Here is a 10397-nt window from a genome sequence, read left to right as displayed (position 1 = left end):
ATAGTTGTCCCCCCAAAGCCTCATGCAGTCTTGGGGTAGCTTCTGGAGTTTGTGATTGATTACTGTGAATGTGAATGCTGCACCTGCTCAGGGTAAGTAATTTGCATTACAATGTAAGGTGGGAAGAAAAGCTAGCTGTTTGAGCTGTTGCTACCTCTCCCTTGCCCTCTTGCTCTGCCATGAAAGGTTGCTTTCTGCTATGTGCTGCTCTGCCCTGGAGCCAGCTGAATACTGTACTGAAACCTCCAGTAACTGTGAGCTAAGCAAGCCTTTCCTTCCTTCATGTTGGTTGTCCGGTGTTTGTCCCAGCCATGAGAAAAGAGTAACTAAGACAACCACCATACCTGGTTTTAGTGGCAAGCACAGTGCTCCCAGGGTTCCAGGGCTGGTACAGCATGCAGTACTGGGGATCGAACCTGGGTCCTTGCACTCGCCAGGTAGATACTTAGACTGCTGAGCCGTCTCCCAGCCCTTATCCTTAGTCTTGTTACCACTGTTTTGTGATTTTTTTGCATCTGTTGTTGGTGTTCTAGAAGACTTACTAGTCTCTTCACATGATTTTGAAATAGTCTCTCACTTTATTCCTATCCTGAGCTGTCGATTCACTGCAGCCCCTTGCTGGTATCACCATCCTGTCTCCTACACAGTGTACAGCAAAGCCTTCACCTCTCTCAAGTCTATTTCTCCTCCTAAATTAACTATCTCAGGCAAGTCAGAAAATTTTGAATACAGTCTTTACCTGGTAACTATTAAATAAGCTTCCATTTGGCCAGAATCTCCATGGTCCTCTCTTTTCATGGCCATTCACATAATCCCACCAAGGCCCCTGTATGCAGTGTTTATCATTACCATGGCTGGCTCCACCATACCATGTAAAAGCACTACTTAAAAATATTCATCAGCTCCTGACCTCAGAATAATCCCATACCACACAGCTAGAGGGTGCACATCCTCGGGGGTCAGATGCATGTCTGCCCGCCTTTCCTGCCATTCTCCCCTCCCAGTACACTGGCCTAAAACACATTTTCTAGCTGCATGAGACTCCACGCTATTTCCTGAGAAGGTCACCATGGATAGCCCCACTATTATGCCTGAGCATCATCATTTCCTCAGAAAAGAAATGGAGCCCAAGTACAACACAAGCACAGCAGGAACAAAGGCTTATAGTTATTCTGTGCTGCAAACAGGTACTAATAGGTCTATTTTAAAATCTTGTCCCTGTCAAGGCTTTGTCTCTGACCCAGTTCCACTCATTCTACAATGTGCAGCACCAATGCTGCTGCCCCCGTGAAGCACTCACACATACTCCAGCTACAACTGGTCGTCTCTGCCTCCAGGACCCCACAGCACTTATCTGTATTCCTAACTCCTGCCTGTTTTGTAGCTCTTTATTTTAACACTAAAAGCTGGGTCATTAGAAGCCCACACTCCTTGAAACACTCTCCTATATATATATTAACTATTAAAAGTGCAGGGGGAAAAACATCTTGTAATGTGGAACATTATAAACTAAACAGATCAATGGAATTAAGATACAGGCGGTGGGGCTGGGAAGAGGACTCAGTGGAATAAGTGATTCCCTGGAAAGCGCAAGGGCCTGAATTCAATCCCTGTTTCCAAAAAAAAAAAAAAAAAAAAAAAAAAAAAAAAGATACAGGTGGAGAGATAAGGAAGTAACTCAGTAGATTAAGATACAAGTAATTTTAAAATATCTACATTAAATAAATAATTAAAGTAATTAAACAATTACCATGGTGGATAATTCCATTTTCTAATAATGCTTGTCCCAAGTGAACACCTTCCTCAGGCCTCTGAATTTCTCCAATTTCCAAAAGCCACGACACAAATTCACTACAACAGAAAACCAATGAAAACATTAAATCTTACCTTGCTGCTCTCTCACCCCAAAAGAATACGTGTGCCATGCAGTCCGGAAGGAACTATGGAGCAAGTCTCAAAACATAAAGGAATATTTACAATGTATTTCAGTGGCTCGTTTATTATTTTTATTGGGTGCACAGTTTATAGAAGTTGGGATCTATTCTAGAAAACCCATGTTTCTACATTAAGACCTTCCTAAACTACATTTAATATGCTACTTGACTTGCTGAAGCCCCTAATACACACAAAATGAAAATTTCATTGTCACTTTAGTTACAAAGGCACTCTACATATAAAGGCAAATGGTCATACAACATCATTTAGAGAACACTAAACAGAGAATTTACAAATAAAATATGATATGTTTATGTTTTTAAAATCTAACATTTGTACTTTTACATAAACTGATGAATTTGTCTTAGATTGGTTTTCTTTTCTGCACAGAGCTCAGAGAATCAAGGTTATATAAAGCACCAGAAAATTAGATTTCTACTTCCTTCAAAACCAAAGATAAGACAAATGCCTAAAGTCAAATAAACAAGGGACATGACATTCTAAAACTGGATTGTCTCATCTAAGAAATACATCTTGTCACGGGTGCTGGTACATGCACCTAATTTCAGCATTCTGGAACCAGAGGCCAACCTGTGCCAACAGCAGTTGAAGGCCAGCCTGAGCTACCCATCAAGACCCTGTCTCAAAAACAAAGAAAAAATTCTAAAGCATGAGATATCTTAGTGCACTAAATGCCTGCCTAGGCAAGCAAAGGGACATGGATTTGATCCCCCCTCCCCCAACACTTCATGTGCCACACTGGCCCCTCCCCTGGTGTGCTGAGCCAGCCACCAAGACTGTGCATGATGGCACACACCTGTAATCCCAGCGCTGGGGAGGCTGAGACAGGAGTATCACTACAAGGTTGAGCTGCATAGTAAGACCCTGTACCAAGTACATTAAAAAAAACTTTAAAGCATGAAAGATTGGTAAAAGAGATTTATTCTTCTATTAAATAAGAATCATTCAAAAGAAAATGAAAGAATGAAGGGAAGTACAAGAGATGAAAGAAGTAAAGAAAACAATAAAGCACATGCATATTAAGGAAATGGGCTACTTTGCTGATTTGAATCCAGATTCAAATCCTGATTCTTCTTCTACTGTGTACGTCCCTCTCAACCTTAATTTTTCTATCAATAAAACAGAGATAATACCAGTGTCATAGTGCTGTCAAAGGATTAAATGAGATGATATATGCCAGGAACTCAACATAGTAACTTCTCTTATAGTGAGCTCTTAATAGATCTCAGCAGTTGACAATTAGTTTGAGATTGCTGATATACAGCTAATCCATACTTTCCCATTTTGATGCTACCATATTTCTAAGAATGTCAAATTCTGATGAGAAAATCTATTTAAATATTACTACAAATTGAGAATTTTTTTAAAATGGGAGAGAGAGAAGGTAGGAAAGGAGATTAATGAGAGGCTTTATCAGGGGACCTAGTCAAGTAATGGAGAGTCCAGAGAGAACATAAGAGATCTTAAATTTGGGCTACAACACAACACTAGTGTGTTATTCAGGTCATGCTTATGTGCCAAGTGCTCTAGAAGAAGCTTTACAACTACTAACTAGCACTGGCAAAACCCCTCCTCATACAATTAGGACAGATTTAACCTATGGCAACTTGTTAGCTTTGTTGCCCTAGATATCTGATCATCTCATGAAAGTAAGATGTCAGCATTGCTACGGTAAGCATGATGCCCGATGTCTATATTACATGCCTGTAGAATCTTGGGAAAGCCATAGTGTGAAGAGACCCTCTTGCATGTGGGCATAGCCCAGTGAAGACCCCAGAAGTCGTACTCATGGAGTCATTATAAGAAACGCTGTCTCTTGTTGCACAGGGATATATGACAAGTGGATCTGGATCTGTGTTTATCTCTGCATAAGAGCCAGCAGCTCACAGGTTGCAGAAGCTTCCTACCAGGCAGCTGTGTTGCCTAGAGTGAGGACCACTCCCCCTGGAGACAGATAAAGCTTCAGGCAAAAGGTTTTCTGGCCCACATTTTTCAGTGTTGAGGTTAGGGGCAAATGTAGCCTATGGTCATGTTGCAGCTACCCATAGCTAGTTAAGAGGACACCCTGATAGGCATTAACAATAAGCACTGTAACCACTGCTCCATATCTTAAGAGAAAATAGAAATTAAACTTCCCCAAATCACACCAGTGTAAATTTCCCAATGATAGCTAGTGGGAGAACCAAGATGTGATCAGAGGCAACATGACTAAGTCTGGGCTTTAAGCACAACTCTAGCCTACTTGTACAGCACTGACATGGGTGCTCACTGACTGATGAGCTTGTGAGGCTTCCTGTATCCCTGATCCATGCCTTCTAGACCTTAAAAAGAAAGAGGCAATAACTCCTAAGTATGTATTATAGGATCAGAAATTGTGTACAGAATGAGGTTAACACAGAGCCTTGCTTCAGAAGAACTATCTGAAGCAGCCACCTTTCCGCGTGGCTCAGCATTCACTAAACAAGACAGGGAACCCCACTCCAGACTGTCTGAAGAAGCCACCTACTCCATGGCATCCAGCTCTTCATGTGACTCACCTTCTCATATTTTTCATCTATACCATTTCATCTTCAGTCTGATTGTCTAAATTCTGAACTATTTTGGTAGTTTAGACAGTTTGCCTTCAATTTTCCAGTAATAACTTTTTGGATCTACCGTCAACTCTGATTTTGAAACCCTGTGTGCATTTCCATGCCAGACCCATTATTCTGATCATTCTGTCCTCTGTAGGTACCATTTCTCACTTCCTCTGGTTCCAACCTCTGCTTCACCCTCAGAACACGGTATATCAGGAAGTACTTAAGTCATGGCTAAACGATGGATGCCATAGGTTACCTGGTCATGATCCTAGCTCTCTGCTTATTCTCTCACCCTAAAAAGGTCCAGGAAATATTAATCATAAAGAATTACTCAAAAATTCTCAGCGGAATACTTTTAAAGGAGAAAGAAATAACGACATGAGTTAACATGTGAGATAGTAAACATCCTACCTTCCAAGAAAGCACTTCGGGAACGTTGTCAGTTTTCTTTTTCTGTCTTTGATTAGATTTCCTTGCTTGCACATCATTTTATAAAGTTTCTCACCCTGTTCAGAGATCATTACCCAAGTGTCTTGCTCCATTCCTAATTTTAAACCTATCAAAAATGAGAGAAAGGGTAGATAACTAAAAAAGTCTCCTCATTGATTTGCTATCCTTTACACAAATATTAATTCCATGACTACCACATGCTGAAGCTTGTGGATACAGAGCTCTGGAAGATGGGGCTCATACTGAAGAATTTGGGTTGAGGATATAGCTCAGTGGCCCAGTGCCTGCCTGGCAAGCTCGTGGTCCTGAGTTGCACTATCATCTGAGAGAGAGAGGCAGGGAGCAAGAGTGAGAGAGAGAAACAGAGACAGAGACAGAGACAGAGACAGAGACAGAGAGTAAGTTCATAACATCCTAGAAACTCAGTCAAGGTGAGGTCCCAGAGTTTAAGATACCTTTGAGCAACTGTGCTCTAAAACTACATGATTTAGCCTTGGGAGTAAGAGCAGCAGATAAAGTTGGCATAATTGGACATGGCAGTCCCAGACATAATGCTGAATATAAGGAGTAAATTTTGATATAATAGAGGCATATTCAGGACACCACTTTTTCCTTAGAGTGTTAAGAAATCTTGCTCAGAAGAGCCATGTTTAAATCCAGAATCATAAATAGGTATTTCTATAGAAATGTATTCACAAGAGGTAACCAAAGTCAAGCAACACAGAAGTATGGAGCCCTGGAGGCCTTACAGTTTCAACTTAAATGCTGGAGAAACATCTAGACGCCATAAGAAGGAAAAGGCAGGGTAGTGCAGAAAAGAAACTAAGCTCAGAGGACAGTATGAGGAATGCAGAAAAGGGAAAGAACTTTAACTGGAAAAAGCATTATTGGAAAGAACCTGCAAAAGATCAAGCAACTTAAACCCCTGCAAATAAAGGACTCTGAGACAAAGAAGATACAAGTGAGAAAGAGCTAGGAGGTCGTACTGGTTGGACACAGCTATTGGTTAGACATAGATGTGAAAGCAAGTGAAGAAACCAAGATTCCTCCCAGGGTCTGATGACAGCAACTGAACGAAATCAGGGGTTCTTGTTGGGTGAAGGAGCTCATCATTCCTGAGAATTCTGAGTAGATTCTAGGGGTCAGTAGAGCATGAGTATGAAGCCCAGGAGAAAGGACAGGACTGCACATAAAAATCGAGGAGTCTGCAATGCAGAACTAGACATTAGAATGATGGAAATAGATAACCGAAGCAAGGAATCTATCTAGAAGCCTAAAGCTAAAATCTTGCGAATCCAAACAACCAACTGTTGCATAAGAACACTTTTAATTAGTTTTAGTTTTCTAAGCTACAAATTTTCCTGCTAAGATGTTATGTTTTACAACACAGGAACCATAACATTTATCAGCAGTAGTGAATGATCTGGCAAAAAATATACCTTGATAAGGCTAAATATCATACATGATTTATAGTATCTGCTCTTATCGTTGTCATTCTTTTGCATGGATCATGCTATTCTGTGAGACGAAAAGGTTCAAGTGAGATGAAAATTCCAACTCACTTTTTAAGTCATTTACTTTGTTATTTGCATTGACTGCTAGACTCAAAAAATCTTGAGTCACTTACACATTCATAACTTTGCTTTAAAAATTTCTATCTGGTTCTTTCTCCAAGATAAATCAAAGGAATAGGTAGTTAAAAATGCCTTGGAAATCCTTAAACAAATATATGCTGTGATTATTCTAATGACCGTAGACACTTTGTACATTCTTCCAGAGAAAGCATCTGAAGATGAAGCAAGGTTCTTTGCTTTCTGGAATTTCATTACCAATTAGGTGTTTTACTTTTGAATCTCAGCCAAAAGAATCAACAGTACCATGCTTCCTAATAATTAAAGCCTCTCTTTGGTAAACAAACACAAGCATTTCTACTTCAGAGCCAAAGTACAAAATATGTCTTCTTGCAGATAAACTTCACGTGACTTAAAGTTGCCAGACCCAACACCTTTTGAAAATCTTTTTAAAAGCATGTAGCAAATATTATTTTGGACCCCTCCTATGGAATATAAATAGGAAATTTATTAATTTCTTGAATTAGGAAACTAATATATTTGGTCCACAATTTTTCAGAATAATTGTTGGAGATCCTACAGTACTGTCATATATTATTGAAGTTTGTCTCTTAAGGCAAGACTTTGCGATACTGCTTTAGATAATGCTGTAGAGATGACAAGAATAACATGCAAAGAAAATTGTACAAATGTTAAAGCAAGTGAAATGAAAAAACTCTGCCAGCCATACATGTTACTAACTATATAAAATGTTCAAAGCCCCTTTACTATGATGCTTACATCTCATAGGAAATCAAAGTGAACACCACGCACCAACCCAGCCTCTTAGAACTCTTTCCACTATCTTATCTTGTGCTGAGTTAGAAATCTCACAAAGAAAAGCAGTGCACAATTCAAGCACCCACCTTTTCGTCGTTCTCTTTCTTTCAAAATTGCTTCAAACCATTCATGCTTCTCTTCAGGTGTTTTTGCCATGCACACAAACCATTTGTTTTTCGCTGTGTTGTGTATCTTCCACCCATTAACAACAATATGTCCACTACTATGGAAATCCGCTGAGGAAAGGCCAGTGAACAAAATGCAATATAATGTCAACATGACCTCTACATCCGTGAAAGTCTGCAAATCACTGAATTACTCAAAATATCTCTGTTTTTGTATCAGAAACGTGAAAGTTGAAAAAGCAAATAAAGTTTTTACTATGAAAAAGTAATTACTATGAAGAAATTAATATTTATTTATTCTATGTCTGAAAATATTGTTCAACTTACCATAGCAAAAAGGAATAACATTGTAAGAATTTTCTTTTCAATTACATATTCATGGCATCAAATTTACTTTGTTATTCTAATATTTCCTGTAAATAACATTCTAGTTTCAGAGAGAGCCTTTACTGCACAGAACATTTCTCTAATATTTAATTATAAGCACAATAAAAATAAAAACTAGTCACTACTTATATTTCCCTAAGCTACAATGAATGGAAACACACAGGTGCCACACTATTACAAGGCCCATTGTTAAAACACACACTTCAAAACAACATCACTCCAAAAGTTCATTGATAGGTTTTGATTCTATATATCAACTAACGTTCAAGAAACCTGTCAGACTTTGAGGTAGTATCAGGGAAAAAATTCTATAATTACACGTAAGAGCATTAAAATACTCTTTCCTTTTCATACTACATACTCTGTGTGGTCAGATTTTTCTGTAAATATTTCAGCCTAAACAATATACAATGACAGATTCAGCAAAAGGGAACTTGAGTATGCAGTTGCCTTCTATTAGTTTCCATACAGAAAAGACTTGTCAACATGTAAGACATTGTTTGTTTTGTTGCTATATTTTTTGCTCTAGGAAAAAGTTAATTTTCATTAAAATATATTTATGTTATCAAAAATCACATCAGTTCATGTGATTCACAGGAACAAAAATCTCAGAAAAACATTTCCTGAAGACAAAGTTGACATCTAATTTTTTACTCAATTCCTCACCATTTAGCCATTTTGGCTAAACTTTTCATGTTGGACTTGCAAATACATTCAGCAAATACTTCACAACTGTCTGCCTAACAGCAGGGAGAAAATAATGACATAACTTGTAAGCCACATTCACTGGCAGGACAGTTCATGCCAGACAAAGATTCCAAGATAGAAACAACAGATGACAGAGGTCAAAATCAGCACCCAGTTACAGTGATAGTTTTCATTTGTCTCCCTGAAAGCCATTAAACAGCACTAGCCACTATACCAGGGTAAGACACAACAGTATTCAAGACGGGTAAGAGCCTTTCTGAAACTTCACCTAATGTGGTGTTTTCTCTCTAAAACAATTTATTTTATTAATGGCTGAGTACACGTTTGCCCATAATCTGACTCCTAAGGTCTTTCTATTCATGCCAGAATAACAAACGTTATCTGCTGTTAGATTATTAATCTTCATGACACAACATCAACTAGTGTTGTAGCACTCCTCTGGGGTCTGTAAACCTCCCAGGTTACATTGGAGTCTGAATTCTGTTCAGTATTAGTCTAATGTGTCCCCACCACTGTGCTCTTTCCCACATCCCTGACTGTCCTGTGGCTTCTGATGTACTCTGCAGGCTGAAGCTCTGGCCCAGATACCCGCTGTCCCTCCAGCGGTGCAGACCTTCCCTGTGAAGCCTTTCCTAAGCATTCGTGCTAGGCACTCAAACTTCTTTGGGCAGCCGCATCAACTCAGAACCAGACAAGCGGGCATAACTGCTGGCATGTGACCACTACCTGAATGTCCAGAAACAGAGATCATCAGCTGAATCTATCTCAGACGACAGCTTAATGCTGCAATTGTGAATATTTGGAAGAACTACTTGTGTCATATAATAATTGGAAGTGAAGACATAAAGCTCCTTTTACAAAGTTTTTCTGGTGGCTGGTTTCTATCATATTAATTTTTAAAATCATGCTTCATATGTAGTATGTATATTTAATAGTATAATTGTCAAACATTTTACAAAATAAGCAATTGCTTCTCATTTACTTTGAAGAATGTACCATATAGATTAATAATTTAATCATAGCATATAGTCTAATATATTTAAAATAAGAATTAAACTTATGCATAAGAAACAGTCTCACCAGGAACATGGAAAATCCAATAATTGTTTATCCTTAACAGGGGTGTGTGTGTGTGTGTGTGTGTGTGTGTGTACTGGTTTGATGTTTGACTGGTTTTGTTGTTTTGGATGCTGGGGACTAAACTCAGAGCTTAATACATAATAAATGCACATTCTATCATTAAGCTACAACCCAGCCTCTCTTACCTTAACAGGGATTAAAATACAGTTCAATAAAAAATAATTTAGTAAATGACAAACAGAAATTTGCAGGCTTTCATGAATCTAAAATATAAATTTTATAGAAACTGTCAAAAAATGGAATTTAAATTGTTATTTATTAAATGGAGACTATGGGGCTGGGGAGATAGCTCAGTAGAATAAGCACTTGCCAGGCAAGCGCAGGCCTGAGTTGAATCCCCGGTTCTGCCAAAAAAATAAAAAATAAATGGAGACTATTCAAGCACAGTAGTCTGTAGTATCTGATTTCTCCCCAAACCAGGAAACTCCAAGGGAGAGTTTGAATAAGTCATTAATTATATTAAGTCTCTATGGTGTGCAAATTGCTTACTTTTAATTCAATGTTTTCATTTAATGAGATGGGATTTTCCCAAGACTGATGCATTGTGTATTTCAGTGTATATATTGATATCTACTTAATAATTTTTGCATTACAATAAAATGTACAATAATCAAGTATTATATGCACAGGATAGGAAATAGAAAAAACTATCAAAATGTTTA

At 38.4% G+C, this 10397-nt stretch overlaps 1 protein-coding gene across 2 annotated transcripts in view; it reads right to left on the bottom strand.

Annotated features, from left to right (window-relative positions):
* Positions 1-10397, bottom strand: part of Prex2 (phosphatidylinositol-3,4,5-trisphosphate dependent Rac exchange factor 2) — a 303532-nt gene that overhangs the window by 185045 nt on the left and 108090 nt on the right. For both annotated transcript variants that reach the window (XM_004637531.2, XM_023722364.1), the window contains 3 exons: positions 7462-7611; positions 4947-5091; positions 1751-1851 (listed from right to left, as the gene is read on the bottom strand). In XM_004637531.2, the coding sequence (XP_004637588.1) occupies positions 1751-1851; positions 4947-5091; positions 7462-7611 (396 nt within the window). The remainder of the gene's footprint in view (positions 1-1750; positions 1852-4946; positions 5092-7461; positions 7612-10397) is intronic.

Source organism: Octodon degus, unplaced genomic scaffold (genome assembly GCF_000260255.1).
Source record: "Octodon degus isolate 3935 unplaced genomic scaffold, OctDeg1.0 scaffold00091, whole genome shotgun sequence".
Taxonomy (NCBI): Eukaryota; Metazoa; Chordata; class Mammalia; order Rodentia; family Octodontidae; genus Octodon; species Octodon degus.
Note: the sequence above shows the minus strand (reverse complement) of the source record. Positions and strands in the feature narration are given on the sequence as shown.